Source organism: Sesamum indicum, linkage group LG9 (genome assembly GCF_026168435.1).
Source record: "Sesamum indicum cultivar Baizhima isolate 11 linkage group LG9, ASM2616843v1, whole genome shotgun sequence".
In the NCBI taxonomy this organism is placed as follows: Eukaryota; Viridiplantae; Streptophyta; class Magnoliopsida; order Lamiales; family Pedaliaceae; genus Sesamum; species Sesamum indicum.
This window is the reverse complement of record NC_142665.1, coordinates 23,604,195-23,619,977: the sequence shown is the minus strand read 5'-3', so window position 1 is coordinate 23,619,977 and position 15,783 is coordinate 23,604,195. Positions and strand designations below refer to the sequence as shown.

At 36.0% G+C, this 15,783-nt stretch overlaps 4 protein-coding genes across 7 annotated transcripts; all 4 read left to right on the top strand.

The window, feature by feature from the left end:
• The first annotated feature begins 4,757 nt into the window (after window positions 1-4,757).
• On the top strand, window positions 4,758-6,184 carry LOC105177577 (S-adenosylmethionine decarboxylase proenzyme). Its single transcript, XM_020698940.2, has one exon. It carries the CDS (start codon window positions 4,908-4,910, stop codon window positions 5,985-5,987), a length of 1,080 nt encoding a protein of 359 aa, XP_020554599.1. The 5' UTR covers window positions 4,758-4,907; the 3' UTR covers window positions 5,988-6,184.
• A 901-nt stretch (window positions 6,185-7,085) lies between these two features.
• On the top strand, window positions 7,086-9,830 carry LOC105177576 (Tetratricopeptide repeat (TPR)-like superfamily protein). 4 transcript variants are annotated; one of them, XM_088884957.1, is made up of 3 exons: window positions 7,086-7,406; window positions 7,574-7,629; window positions 7,718-9,830. In XM_088884957.1, the coding sequence occupies exon 3, from the start codon at window positions 7,836-7,838 to the stop codon at window positions 9,474-9,476; it is 1,641 nt and encodes a 546-aa protein (XP_088741083.1). In that variant the 5' UTR covers window positions 7,086-7,406; window positions 7,574-7,629; window positions 7,718-7,835; the 3' UTR covers window positions 9,477-9,830. The 4 variants fall into 4 exon arrangements, with proteins under 4 accessions (XP_088741083.1, XP_088741084.1, XP_088741082.1 ...); XM_088884958.1 differs by having other exon boundaries at window positions 7,086-7,465; XM_088884956.1 differs by having other exon boundaries at window positions 7,086-7,465; window positions 7,574-9,830.
• An 855-nt stretch (window positions 9,831-10,685) lies between these two features.
• On the top strand, window positions 10,686-11,617 carry LOC105177575 (uncharacterized). Its single transcript, XM_011100782.3, has 3 exons — window positions 10,686-11,127; window positions 11,214-11,282; window positions 11,365-11,617. Exons 1-3 carry the CDS (start codon window positions 11,071-11,073, stop codon window positions 11,437-11,439), a joined length of 201 nt encoding a protein of 66 aa, XP_011099084.1. The 5' UTR covers window positions 10,686-11,070; the 3' UTR covers window positions 11,440-11,617.
• Window positions 11,618-12,606: 989 nt separating this feature from the next.
• On the top strand, window positions 12,607-14,885 carry LOC105177574 (Pentatricopeptide repeat (PPR) superfamily protein). The gene has a single exon (XM_011100781.3). It carries the CDS (start codon window positions 12,770-12,772, stop codon window positions 14,723-14,725), a length of 1,956 nt encoding a protein of 651 aa, XP_011099083.1. The 5' UTR covers window positions 12,607-12,769; the 3' UTR covers window positions 14,726-14,885.
• The last annotated feature ends 898 nt before the right edge of the window (window positions 14,886-15,783 follow it).

Genomic DNA, 15,783 nt, shown 5'->3' with positions numbered 1-15,783 from the left:
AGATTTTTGAGAATGAACGAATGAAACTATCAGGGGTGAGAATGAAGTTTCTCAATTTATCTGGGGAAAATTTAGTATTATTCATAGATTTTGGGCAAAAATTGACAACGGGCCTGATAGGAACAAGTTTTTCTCCTCCTCCTTAACCAAACTCCATATATGGCTCTGTGGTAATGACCCATTAAGCACCCCAAGATATCGACCAATTGACGTAGATTGGTATTGAGCTTTTATTGGACCCAAGGAAAAAGGTTAAGGCCCAATTCTTGTAAAATTTGTATATTCTCCAATCTAACCCAATAGCTCTATATTTTTCAATCAATTTTTTTATCAAAAAAATATCACAATGTAGTGCATATGTGATACTTAAAGGTCATATGATGTGATGTGATATTTTTTCACATATACAGAGCATGTGATATTTTTTCGATAAAAAGACGGTCATACATGGTAAAGTGCAAATTTTGCAAAGTTGAGATGATAAATTACTACAAAAAAAAAAAGTGTCGATGATAAAGTGTAAAAACGACTATAATTCGAATAAAAAAATATAATTACCCAAAAAATTATATAATAAGTATAATATATATATCATGTAATCCACCCAATTAAAATTTTAATCGAGACTCGTATGATCAAGTCAGAACAATATAAAATATTTATTAGACTCATTAAAAATACAATTAATTAAAAATCAGCTGAAATGTTAATTGGACCGCATAGTTAAATCTCCAACGTAATGACAAACTTTTAGGAAAGTGGAGATCTTTTAAGCGTGGCGATGAAGATCTTGGGCCCCAATCATCACAAACCAATCTGCAATATTATTAGCTTTTGTTAAATAATTCAGCGCCAATCACGTCTCTATCTCAAATCTCAATAATATGATTGATGTTCTAAAATTCTTTGGCTCCGTTCTGTCTTGTGATTGAGCAGATTAAATTTATGTAGTCTAATTTTCCTTTCTGTAAAATTAATTATCTTATAATCACTTATGCAATTATCGAGTCAAACAAAGTGTACGTGGATGGATGTACGATGATTTTTGCAGTATGTAATTTGTTGTATCAGTAAATAAATTAGTTTTTTTTTTAAATATATATATAAACTTTATAAAAGGCAATGATGGGTTTGTGGTTGCAGTAACCAATTACAGAGATGATGTCTGATGCTAATTATTTGTTAATGGATGATGTGCCCATTTAATAACTAATTAGTGGTAATTGGTAAAAGATGAATGATTAGAGTTGTCCACACGTTTGGGATTAGATTAAGACAATAGTACTATAATCAGACAAGTTTTATGTGTGTGATAAATGATTATATATGTCCTCATTAAGCTAAAATGGTCATGGATACCAGCTCATACTCTTTCTTTCCTTCATATGCCATTCTTATCCTCCCAATAATTCACTACTAAAGTCAACATTCCTTGTTTTACAAGTGCTATAGATGAGAGCAAAGACGTCTGACAAAGATATACCTAATAATATTAATAGAAATTAATTGCATTTTCATGAATTCATTAGTGGAAAATTTAAAATACTGTGACGTTTTAAATTTATTAAAAAAATTATTATATTATTTTGTTTTTAAATGTGAACCCGTTAATCCAAATAATGGATTTGGATTTGGCTACATATGAAATGAAGAATTTGTGTACGAATTTTAAATTTATCTGAGCGACAGTTCCAGAACAGTTCAAATTTCAAAATGGTGTAAAATTGTGGGTGAATTTCAAAATCTTAAACTAAGTTGGTGCAAAAAACATGAAAGAGTGTAGGCACAAGTTTGATGTGAAAGTGGAGTGAAGAAGTCAGTTAAAGGCAAGAAGATGTGCATGCTAATCAATTCACTCAGTTAATTTCAACCAACACTTTTTATATTTTGATACATAGATTCCATCTAGTTGGACACAACTTTAGGACATGCCAAAAGTGTTAGTGATCACTGTCATTCTGTAAGTAGCTGCTGCACAACAAACATGGAAAAATCGTGAACTGCATCGTAAGAAACGTGAAGTGGTGTGTGTTCAATGAACTTGCGGAGAGACACCAATTCCCTTGATGTTTGTGCATGTATATATATTCTTCCCATTATCTTGCTTTAATCATCAAAGTAAAAAAGGTCACATATTGACAAAATGATGGAAGTGGTAACTGGGGAGCAAGAAGAATCATTCTTTCCTTGTATTCATATATAGATGGTGCAGTTCACTAGACATGGATTGCTAATAGAAAAGTTGAGCATCATATTCCCCATGGATGTTGTTAATCAGTTTGTAATATTTAAATGTGTTATGTAATATAATTAATTGCTGAGCGATAAATTATTATTAATTGAAATAAATTGATTTTAAATATTTTTGTCGGATATCATATCTAATAAATCATTACAACAATCATATTATGATGAATAATATCAGTAAATTAAACCAACGTCTATTATTACAGTAGAAGCACAACCTAGTATTCAATAAAAACAATATATTTCATGTATAAAATGGGGTTTAAACTCATAACCTATAACGTAGGGATGTATTTTTAAAAAAAATATCTTGGTGGAGAAGGTTAGTTTAGGGAAAAGCAAATAAAAGAGGAAGGCAGTAGGGGGCAAATGGGGTGGTGGTGGGTCAGAAAGTAGGAAGGGGAAGGCATGCAAGATGATGCGTGGAAAGTTACGAAGAGACAAACAAAATCCAGCTATTTTTGACTTGGTTTCTTTGTTAGTCACCGCGCAGCCTCAGCCTCAGCCTGAATGAGTGAGTGGTGGCCCTGTAATCAAACCATTGCACCACATAAATTCTAAAGGATGCCACCCCACTCACGTCGACGTATGATTTGGCCAATATATTTTCAACTCTAAATCATACCAAGTTCAAGAGAATAAAAACCTAGAATAAGAATCAAATCTTTAAAGCAAACAAATAACAAATAGAATTTTTCCCAAAGGTGGTCTATGATTACGGTAAGGGTGAGATTATTTAATTTAACTGATAAATATATATATATATATATATATATATAAAGAGGAGCTGTCCGTACACTTCATTTATGTTTATAATTTAATGAATGTAGAAAATCGCAGAATGATTATTTTTAAAAAATAATTTCAAAATATAGGTGAATAGAATATCATGAATTTAAAAGAAAATGATCAATTTATGTGAAAATAAAATTGAGAATGGGGTTAAGAAAGGAATCGTATTCCAAGTAATTCGTGTTGCGCACTCCGCGGAGCGGCGCCACGAAGAATGGAGGGGTAATTTAGGCACACGAAAAATGTTAGCGGTAGAATTAAGCGGAGGGCAGTTATGTAATTGTATCAGAATCCACGTGGAGTTCGCATCTTCTACCCGCTTCCTTCGCTCCCTCTATTTAAGGGACTCCTGGACGTTCTAGTCTCCCATCAATTCGCTCCTCCACACATCCAATTCGAGAATTCTCTATATAGCTTCGTCGCCCTTCATCTGCAAATAATTGATCGAGAGAGCCTCATTTTTTTTCCGATCCTCTACAGGACTCGTTGTTTGGATCTGTAAGTTTCAGTCCATCTCTCAACCTTTAGGTTCTGTATTTGTTTGATTTTTATTTTTTGTTTGCGTGTTTCGTGTGCTGATGATTTTATGGTATTTGGATTGGTTTCTTAGGATTTGATTGTTGAAGCTTGCAGCAAGAATATATATCTTCACCGGTGGTTGTAATTCTTCATATATCCATCGTTGGTTTTTTGTAAGTAATAGCAATTTCTTTATTCTTCTTCTTCTTCTCGCTTTTTCTTTTTCCTGCTTTGTTTCTGTGCTTGATATAGTCAAGGCGATTTATTATTGCATGCACTAATATACGTTTATGATACTGCATTTTTCTTTTCTCGCTATCGCGGTTAAATTATATAGTAGGTTATTGATTATAATTGAAACTCTTTATTTACATTCGCAATGCACGATTATATACTATAATTTTCTCCGCTTGAATTTTAATTCACTCCAGCGAGCGAATGCGGTGTTGATTTGCGTTCCAATTGTATGCACCTTTCACCTAAAAGCGACTTGGGTTTTCAAGATAGGTTGTTGTGCTTAAATATGGTACTCTTAATGGAATTTGGCATATTAACAATTATTAAATATTAAATTGAGGTAAAAGTGTTGGTAGCAGTTTCGTTCATGTTTGAACGATATGTATATTTTATGTAATACATCGTAAGGGATGCAACTGAAACTTTATATCAGAACTTGGCCATGTGATCAAAACCTTCTTGAACAAGTGACCCAAGAAGACACCGGGACTCTTTGAGTTGTTTTAGTTACAGTCTTTAGATATGTTTCCTTCTCATTTATGCTACAGGCGGTTGTTTTAAATTGCTAACTGTTAAAGCAATTGTTCTATGAATATTTGTGGAGTCTGAGTTGTTTTTGGGCGCCTTTTCCCTGCATGTTATCCCAGCCTTTTCTCTTGACTAGTGAATTCTGTTTGATTGTTTAGCCAGGGAAAATTGAATGATCTAATGGAATCAAAGGGTGGGAAAAAGAAGTCTAGTAGTAGTAAATCCCTATTCTACGAAGCTCCCCTTGGATACAGCATTGAAGACGTTCGACCACACGGAGGTATCAAGAAATTCAGATCTGCTGCATACTCCAACGTGAGTTATACTTCTGTTGGCTTTCTATTTTAAATCAGTTCATAGAGGTCTGATGTGCTTTGATTTATAGATTTTTAACCACTGTTGTCTTTACAAAATGCAGTGCGTCCGAAAGCCATCCTGAGATCCCCCAAGCCTCGCGATAACCACATCCTGTTGTTCAAAAGAATTGTGTTTCAACCTCTAAGCTCTACTTCCTCTTTTCTTTTCTTCTTTCCTCATCCTTGTTATTTTCGCTTCAAAACAGCACTTCTATCTAGTTAGTCGAAATGGCATTGCCAATCTCTGCAATTGGATTTGAAGGGTACGAGAAGAGGCTCGAGATTTCTTTTTCTGAGCCTGGTGTATTTGCTGATCCTGGCGGGTGCGGCCTTAGATCTCTTTCCAAAGGCCAATTGGATGAAATATTAGAACCTGCACAGTGCACCATTGTCTCCTCTTTAAAGAATGACGAAGTTGATTCCTATGTCCTATCAGAGTCTAGCCTCTTTGTTTACTCATACAAGATAATACTGAAAACTTGTGGGACTACGAAACTGCTGCTTTCTATCCCACCCATCCTTAAGATGGCTGATTCACTTGGACTGACGGTGTGTTCTGTTAGATACACCCGTGGAAGTTTCATCTTTCCAGGCGCTCAGCCCTTTCCCCATAGGAGCTTTTCAGAAGAAGTGGCTGTTCTGGATAGCCATTTTACTGTACTTGGTCTGAGCAGCAAAGCATATGTGATGGGTGGTGATGATGAACATGAGAAATGGCACGTCTACTCTGCCTGTGCCAAAACAAGCGAGCTGGCTCCTGTTTATACCCTGGAGATGTGCATGACCAATCTGGACCAGAAGAAAGCCTCCGTTTTCTTTAAGAGCCAATCTGACTCTGCGGCTGTAATGACTGAAGTTTCTGGCATCAGGAAAATCCTTCCAGACTCTGAGATATGTGATTTTGATTTTGATCCCTGTGGTTATTCCATGAATGCAATTGAGGGGGCAGCAATCTCTACAATTCACATCACCCCTGAAGATGGCTTCAGCTATGCTAGTTTCGAAGCGGTTGGCTATGATTTCAAGCAATTGGATTTGACTCTACTACTGGAGAGGGTGTTGGCCTGCTTCAAGCCAGCGACGTTTTCTGTGGCTTTGCATGCCTCTGTTGCTGAGAAGGAACTGGACTCTGAGTTCACACTGGACGTGAAGGGATATACCTGTGGAGGAAGGAGCTACAAAGTGCTTGGAGATGGAGGAGCAATGATGTACAACAGTTTCACTAGCCAAGGGAGCTGCGGATCCCCCAAATCAATTCTGCATTGCTGTTGGAGTGAGAACGAGGATGAGGAAGTTGAGAAGAAATGATCTCATATTAGCCCATGTTTGATTTACTACTAATTGCCGTATATTACTCTATGGTTGAAATGTTTTTCTTAGGAGCCTCTGGGTGTTGGAGAATGAATAAATTGCTCATGTCTCTCTCGGTCTGTATTTGAGCAAACCTACTAGTTATTATGTTACTTTGTATTTTGTAATAAAACTTTGAGATTGTGTGGTTTTAATGTCCTACTTTCATTGCATCGATCTTGGTACAAGGCTCCTCAGCTCATGCATTTTTATTTTGAGTGCACATAAATTCTTGTATGGTTCTGGTGCTTGTGTTGACCACCTTATCAAAGGCAATGCCCCTTACGCTTTTCTTGATTTTCAAATATGAGTCTCCCAAACCCAATCAATATGATGTACAGACAGTTTCCCATCTGTTGATGGGAGTAATGGTGTGTGAAATCTTGAGTGAAAGCCAGCCTGAAGATATTAAAAAGAAGAGGAAGCAAAACCCCTCTTGTGTAGAGAAAGACGCGTTTCAATGCATTTTCTCCTTTTCCCACTCAACTAATCTTGGAAATGTGAATGAGTGAGTTGTAGGCTTCTTTTACCACACAGAGTTTGAGTATTCATTACATATGCTTGAACAGAATGTCCCGAACCCTGGTGGTATTGATTCTCTCTCTAGCTTTTCTCAGGGACTAAACCAAGAAAAGGCTTGAATTTGAACGAATCATTCTGTATGTATTTCCTACTACGAGTCAAAGAATAATACAAAAGAAACTTAACAAATACTTACTACTCAAATGCGTATGTTTAAATTAAAAATTAATTATTATTTTAATATTATATATGAACTGTCTAAGAAGAAAACTATTGGGAAAAGAATGTGAAAATAGTAAAAAGAGAAGAGAAAGAACAATAAAATGATTAATAAAACTGGAGAGCTTTTCATTCTGTATGTATTTCCTACTACGAGTCAAAGAATAATACAAAAGAAACTTAACAAATACTTACTACTCAAATGCGTATGTTTAAATTAAAAATTAATTATTATTTTAATATTATATATGAACTGTCTAAGAAGAAAACTATTGGGAAAAGAATGTGAAAATAGTAAAAAGAGAAGAGAAAGAACAATAAAATGATTAATAAAATTGGAGAGCTTTTCCTTTTTTTAAAAGAAGCAAACTTCATTATTCACAAAATATGGGCTTCAATTCATCATACAATTTTGTCCAGCAAAGAGATAGGAAACGCATCTCTTGCAGCAACATAGCTTCAGCATATCTAGCCAAAGCCCAAATGCAATTATTTGCTGCTGCTGCTCCAATACACCTAAACTGGACATTAGGAAAAGATTGCAGTAAGCAGCAGGACATCCACGCCAGCGCCACCAGTTGCTGGGGAGAAGCACACCCCCATAGTTAACAGCCACGCCCCCACCAAATCTGCCAGGTGAGAGATGCCACATCCCAAACCAAGACCGGAAACGAATTGCTTTTTGGGAATGATGGGCAAGTTTCAATAAAAAATTAAAAATACTTTGTTGATTCAATTTTATTTTTTACTATACTTATTGCACAGGAAGAGCTTTCTCATCGATTTCCTCTATGCTCTTTCAGTTCTTTCATCGAACACGCTGAAGAGGTTCCCGAAACACATGTTTCATTGCTAGTTGGTACGTAGGAATCTCAAGTAAATTTGACGCTTATGTGAAACATAACTACTCAGGCAAGTCCCAATTTGTATTTATTCTTGATGGGCAGCTTAAATTTTGCAAGCAGTGAACGCCAGCTAGTTAGAACCGTATGTGCGATTGTAGTAAAGGGTTATTGGGTCAAACTTTTGAAACCAAAGATTGGTTCTCTCGTGACATCATCTGTTATGAACCAAGCGTTGTTGAATCTTTCTCCGTATGAGTTTTCAATTTCATTGTCCTTCTTCAAATGGGTGGAGACGATTCCACACTACAAGCATTCCTTGCAATCTTCTTGGACAATGATTTGCATTCTCACTAAGCAAAGACACTACAGGGCTGCTCAAGATTTGCTCCAGAAGATTGCTAGGAAAGACTTCTTATCGTCTCCCACTGTTTTGAATGCTCTTGTGAATAGTTATAGCGACTTGGATGTGAATTCGCATGTTTTGAGTTGGTTGGTGATATTTTATGCTAATTCAAAGATGAATCCAGATGCAATCCAAGTGTTTGAGCATATGAGACTATGTGGATGTAAGCCCCATTTGCATGCTTGCACTGTGCTTCTGAATTCATTAGTGAAAGAAAGGCTGACGGATACTGTGTGGAAAATTTATAAGAAAATGATCAAAGTTGGGGTTCTTCCTAATTTACACGTTTATAATGTCTTGATTCATGCTTGTTGTAAGTCGGGAGATGTGAAGAAGGCAGAGGAGTTATTGAGTGAAATGGAGTTGAAAAACATATTTCCTGATCTTTTTACTTATAATACATTGATTTCGTTGTATTGCAAGAAGGGTATGCATTATGAGGCTTTATCTGTTCTAGATAAGATGGAAAGAGGAGGAGTATGTCCTGATATTATAACTCATAATTCGCTTATATATAGTTATTGTAGAGAAGGCAGAATGAGAGAGGCTTTGAGGCTTTTTAAGGAAATTAGAGGTGCTTCTCCCAACCATGTGACATATACTACCCTGATTGATGGGTATTGCAGAGTTGGTGATATTGATGAAGCCTTACAGTTGCGTGATATAATGGTGGCCAAGGAGTTGTATCCCGGAGTAGTTACCTATAACGTAATTCTAAGGAAATTATGTGAAGAGGGCCGGATACAGGATGCAAATAAACTATTAAATGAAATGAGTGAGAGAAAAATAGAGCCTGATATTGTTACATGTAACACATTAATCAATGCTTATTGCAAGATTGGAGATATGAGGTCTGCTCTGAAAGTTAAAAGTAAGATGTTGGAGGCTGGACTAAGGCCTGATCAGTTTACTTACAAGGCATTGATTCATGGATTCTGCAAGGCACAGGAGGTAAAAAGTGCTAAAGAGATGTTATTTGATATGCTTCGTGCTGGATTTTCTCCAAGTTACTGCACATATACTTGGTTTGTGGATTTCTACTGCAGCCGAAATGATGATGAAGCTATCATGACTTTTCCTGATGAGATAATGCAACAGGATCTCTGTGCTGACATCACTGTATATCGGGCAATAATACGAAGGTTGTGCAAGAAAGAGAGAATCGATTGTGCACAAAGAGTATTCAAAATTATGCAAACAAGGGGGATATTAGGAGATACTATCATCTATGCTAGTTTGGCTTACGCATACTCAAGAGCTGGTGATGTTGTTGCTGCTTTAGCATTGTTCGATGAGATGTATAAGAGGAGACTGATGATAACTCTCAAAATCTTCAGAAGTATCAATGCTTCATATGCAAATGACGGCAGCTACTTAGATATATTTTGGAACATTTTGGTCGAGAGAGGCCTGATGTCCAAAACTATGTACAATCAAATCCAGCAGATGAAGTTATAATTCTAACAAAAAGTTGATGCTATCAACAAGTAGAGGTCCAAGTTCCTCAAGCTTCTAAATGATGATTGCCTCTTGATCTAGCACCTTGGTTTCATCCTCCTGTTTTGCATCCATGGACTGAGTATGGGATGCTTGTTCAGGGAACCATTACACACATAATTTCCAGTTACTAGAGGTGAAGCTCAAAGTCAATTATTGAGGGATTCTCATGGTGTTCTTGAAAATTGGGATGGGATGCCGTAGACCCATCACCCATGTAAGTGGAAAGTATGCCAAATATCAATGTAATCTTGTTAAAGCAAAGTCAGTTTAATAAATTAAGGTAAAATATAGATATACAAACTTTGATAAAAATTGATCTCATGATCATACTATTAAGAATAATTAATTCTATACCCAAATCAATTGAAAATAAATGTTGTCTCCCTCTCTTACACTATGTACATTTACTTAGTATTTTTAAATTTTAAACTTCTTGAACTGGAAAAAATTACACTTGTGGTCCCAAACAATAGAGGTGTTTTACTTTTGGTATTATAATTTATGGATTATAATACCAAAAGTACAATTGTAATATCTTTTTGTTCCAAATGCTACAATTTTTTAGCCTATGAGACCAAATGTAATAAGCCTGTAAAATGAGGGCCAAAATTACAATACCCTCTATCGTGTGAGACCAGAAGTGTAATTTCACTCTTAAACTGATAGGATATTTAAAATCTCTTTTTCTATTTTTTTAGAAACGATAAAGAGAAATGTATGTGTAAAAAAACTTTCAAAATGACTTCTTTTAAAGGGGTCCACAAAAGTATAGAGGTTAATATTAAAAACACTAAATGCATCATAAAATTTAGAGTGTTAAAAGAATTGAAATATTTTAATACGGAGGTTTGTGGATAGGAAGCTTTAGACACATATAAAAAATGAGAAAAAGAGTTAGAAAATTTCTATACGTAATAAGTTTAGAACCTTTTATCTTTATGTGAGAAAAAAATTTAAAACATTTCTATACATAATAAGTTTAGAAACTTTTATAAAGATATTTTTAAAAGAGTTTATGAAAGTTTCTCAGTATCTTTATTGTCTATTTGAAGAGTCAAATGTGTAAGTATTGGATTGTTCTTCATTTTTAATAATGAAGTTTCGATACCGATATTTTCATCAAAAAATTCTTATTGAAATTTGTTACTGATTTACACATTACTTTAGGATGGGAAAAAGAAGAAAAATAAGTATTAAAATATTAAAAATTATGCATCAAGCGCAACGTGTATGCGTTTTACTAGTCGAAGAAAAGTAGAAACAATTATAGGTGATAACTAATTGAATAACAGAAGAGGCGAAAACTGCTCAATTTAACGGATCAAACAACGGATTTTCAACATCAACTCCTAGTGAAAAACCTTTGAATCGCTCTCGCCCCTCTACAATGATGAACTGGATTTATGTACGTACCAAAGAAGAGAGACACATGGCACGCCTTGAAATTCTATAAATACCTCTGCCAACATACTCTTCAATCGCACTAATCCTATTACCATTCACACATTACAAACGTTAATTCAGTTGTTTCAAGAGTTGTAGGAAGCAGAAGATGGATAACTCCAACAGCATGAGCTACCAAGCTGGGCAGGCCAAGGGCCAAGCCCAGGTTCATTAATTAACATCATTACTCTCCATGCACATATATCTTATGATAATAATATGGATCCTGATTCCTGTGTTGAATGCTGATAGGAAAAGGGTAGCCAGATGATGGAGAAGGCTGGAAATGCTGCTCAATCCACCATGGATTCAATGCAGCAGGTAATCTTAATTATAATTTCAACAAGACTAGTGATCAAGTAATTTCTGGGGGTTTACGTTTGGATCATGGAATTTGTATTAGGCTGGGCAGCAGATGCAGGCCAAGGCACAAGGTGCAGCTGAGGCTGTGAAGGATGCAACCGGCATGAAGAAATGAGAGGCTCGCCGTTGTCGTCCGCTATTTACTTCAACTGTTTTGTTTGAGTTAGTTAGATTGTGGCAATGTTTTGGTTTGGTGATTGAGACAAGTTTGGTGTATGCACGCACGTTTCCTTTTCTGTCCAGGCAAGGAAGGGTCTGTCATCAACTTCAAATAAAATGCAATAATTTTATCTCTTCCACCTTCTTCCACTTACTTACCTTTTGAGACAAAATGTGGTTGTTGTCAAAAACATGATTGCACACTTTAATCACAAATAAATGGGGCAATTAGGAGCATTGATGGGCTTCAATATCAGTCCACTCCATTCATTATAATATTGGGTTTGGGCTCATTATAATCAAATCTTCTTCAGAGACTGTTGGGCTCAGCATCACACCAACTTCACCATATTATACCCTAATTTTTTCACTCTACACATTTTAGTGCTTTTATTTTAATTCTCTAAAGGAATAATTTATGTTTTTCAAAATAATGCTTTATGTTGGTTTTATTTTTGGAGTGTTTTATTTTGTGTTTTAGAGATAGAGAGAGAAAAATAAAGATAAATAAGTGTGTATTGAAGATATAGTCTATGTTTAGATTTGTTTTTAGAGGTAATTTAAAATATTTTAAAATAAGTGGTGTATGTTTGTTGTTGGGATTTGAGACACAAAAATTACTGTATATCGTCAAATCATGTATCTTTTATATATTTTTTATGTATAAATATGTATATATATAAATATTGTATGTTTAATGTTGTATTTTTTGGAAACAAAAATTACTGTTCATTGTCAAATCATGTTTCTTTTATATTATATTTATATATATATAAATGTGTATATATCTATTATATATAGAAAGTTCAAAAATAAAAAAACACACAATCAAGGTGTGAAACAAAGAGACAAACATTGAGTGTATTTTATTTTATCTCGAAAATTATCCGAAAATAAAATCAAACATAGTGATGATAATCATCATCCAATGTTTCATAAGTTAGATAATGGAAAACCTTCAGATAATTGACCATTAATAAGATTAATTTTATATAAATATAAATTTATTATTATTATTATTTATTATAATGATATTTATATATTATTGAATTGAGATACTAATATAATTATACGATTATTAAAGAAAATCAGACAGTTGTACTTCTTTTTATTGAGTAGAAATTTTGATTGATTATTTGTTTGGGCCATTTAGCTCACAGTCTACAGTTCCCATTCTCTCTTCCCCCTTCCAAAACCCTAACTTGAGAAATATCGAAATCTCAAAACCCCCTGACACTGAGCTCTCTCTTCTTCTCCACTCTGAAGGAAAAAAGCAGCTCGAAATCATGAGAAATCAACTGCTGCGGTTGCTTCTCCTGCGGTCTCACCCTTCATCTCAGCCCCGCATTTCTCAGGTACACCATCTTTGCTCCTTCACTTCCCCACTTCTCCACCCGCGCGCACCTAGCGTGACTCTTGAACCCTTTGCCTTACCTCGTCATTTTGCGTCGTCGCCTGAGCTCGCCGTTGAGCCGCCCAAACCCCCATCCGATCAAGCTATCTTTTTTCGTGATATTTTTGCTGAACCTGGAAAATCTAATGACGAGATTAAGCTGGATTTAGATCGTAAGAATATTGTTGTTACTCATGATTTGATTTTGAGTGTTTTGAAAAATTCCGATACTGCACCTGATGTTGCTAAGCGGATTTTTGATTGGGTTTTGGAGAGTCAAGGCGAGAAATTGAGTTCCAAGTCTTATAATTTGATGCTTGGTATTTTGGGCGGTAATGGGTTTGTGAAGGAGACTTGGGATATGATTGCGATTATGAAAAAGAAAGGATATGGTGTGTTGAAGGGTGCATTTACTAGAATATCTGAGAAGTTCGAGAAAGATGGATTGACTGATGATGTTGAGAAGCTGAAGGATTTATATGCTCGGGGCTCGGCGAGTTGTGAGAAAAATTATGCAAGTGGGGAGAATGGCTTTGAAGAGGTCTGTTCTAAGGTTAGTAAAATCATTAGGAGAGAAGTATGGGGAGAGGATGTGGAGAAACAGTTGCAGGAATTGGATGTTGAGTTCTCTAGTGATCTGGTTGCAAGGGTGTTGGAGAATCTTGAAATGGAGCCCAATAAAGCACTGATTTTCTTTAGGTGGGTTCAGGAGAGTGGTTCATTTAAGCATGATCAGCGATCTTTTAATGCAATAGCCAGAGTGTTGAGTAAAGAGGAGCACACTCAGAAGTTTTGGAGGGTTGTTAATGAAATGAGAAGTGAAGGGCATGATATGGAGAGAGAGACCTACATTAACATTTTGGAGCGGTTTGTTAAGCGGAAAATGCTTCAGGACGCTGTGGATTTGTATGAATTTTCCATGCTTGGTGGAAATAAGCCTTCAGTGCTGGACTGCACCTTCCTTCTGAAGAAAATAGTGGTTGGCAAGGAGCTGGACATGGACTTGTTTTTTAAAGTTATGCAGGTCTTTAAGGCCAATGGAAATGTATTGACTAATGCTAACCTTGATGCCATTATCAAGTCTTTAACTAGTGTTGGGAGGATGACAGAGTGCAATAGAATATTGGCAGCAATGGAGGAGGCTGGTTATGTACCTACTGGTTCTTCACGAAGTAATATTGCCTTTAAGCTTAGTAGAGGTGGAAAAACAAAGGAGGCAACAGAGTTAATGGAAAAGATGGTGGCTTCTGAGCATAGTTCAGATTACAGCACTTGGATGTCTTTAATTAAAGGATATTGTGTGGCTCGTGATCTGGATGAAGCCTGTAATAGTTTCAAAGAGATGGTTGACAAAGAAGGGGCATCTTCTGCTGGGCCTGCTTTAGATTTGTTGGTTGGTACATATTGTCGGAAAAACAGACCATTGGATGCATACAACTTTCTTGTGGAGATGGTCACTGGTAGAGGCTTAAGTCCTTGGCACACCACTTACAAAGCATTGACAAGCAAGCTGTTAGCAAAAAAACATTTCAAACAAGCACTAGGTGTTATGGATATGATGAAGGACCAAGGTTACCCTCCAGACTTGGATTCCTTTGTTGGGTATCTCTCAAGAACTGGTTGTGTTGAAGATGCTGTTATATTTTCACAAACAATGACATCGAAAAGATTTCCAGCAACATCCGTGTTTCTCCGGTTGTTTGAGGCATATCTTAAAGCTGGAAGGCGAACTGAGGCCCAGGACTTTCTCTCAAGATGCCCAAGATACATCAGAAATCATGCAGATGTTTTGAATCTATTTTGTTCCACACAATCTGGTGTAACCAGGACTGCAGCTGTTGCTGTGTAGTTTTAGATATAATATTCTTGTTTCCTGTTGCACCATAAGTCGAGAATGTCCTTGAATCTTTTTGTTTCTCTTGCCTCCATCGCAATTTGCCACTTTATTTATTTTGGAGCATGCTTGAGTTTTGACATGATTATCAATAAAGTTGCACAAATTCTCCTTAGGCACATGTTCCATTTCAATTTTAGTTTCTGCGTAGTCTTCTATTGATGGGCAGTGTACTGAACATTGATAGATTTTGGTAGATGAGCTTAAGCTAGTATTAAGGGTCAACTTGACGCCCGTACCTACGGGATTCATCCCATCAGAACCTTTTTGGCATGTAGACATAAGAAATTCCTTTTGTAATGCTGCTATTTCTTGTGTTTTAAATCATTTATGCTTATCAACTTTCATTAACGAAACAAGAGACGATCACAGAACCAGGGATGATTTGCCACTGAAAGTTTATCTACTATATGAAGTGTGCTAGACTAGCTTCTAACAGTAAGCTGCACATTCCTTGCTGCAATCATCATCTGATTTTAGCTACTTGCATCATTTCTTTACAGTATGTACAAACGAAAAGAAATCTAAATAATGCAAATAGGTAGAAATGGCAGAGAAATTAAACAAGAAAAAATTGAGTACCTAAACATGTCTGAACCATAGGCAAATTATTCAATTGCTTAAGCATTCCACTTCCCTTCTGTTTTCCATCTACAAATCGATGTCTGTGCATAGATCCAGATAAGCAGAGAAAATGAAGGATCATTCGAATTCTGGCCATACTGTTATGGCCCTCTTTGTCATTATTGGACGAAGATGCACGACCAGCAATACAGGGTTGTTAAGTGCGTACCGCAACTGAATGCGACACTTCCTTGAGCAAAACGCGATGATCTTGACTCGTCGATCCCATATGAGGCATCCCTTGTCTCCATCTGATGCGTAAAGACTAAACATAAAACGTTCTTGAATGCAGGCCTGTGAAAATCCCACTTGGAGTCTTCTGTTTGACATATACTGGAACATAACTGATGAGAAACAAGACAATGTGGAAAAAGATGACATTTTACGTA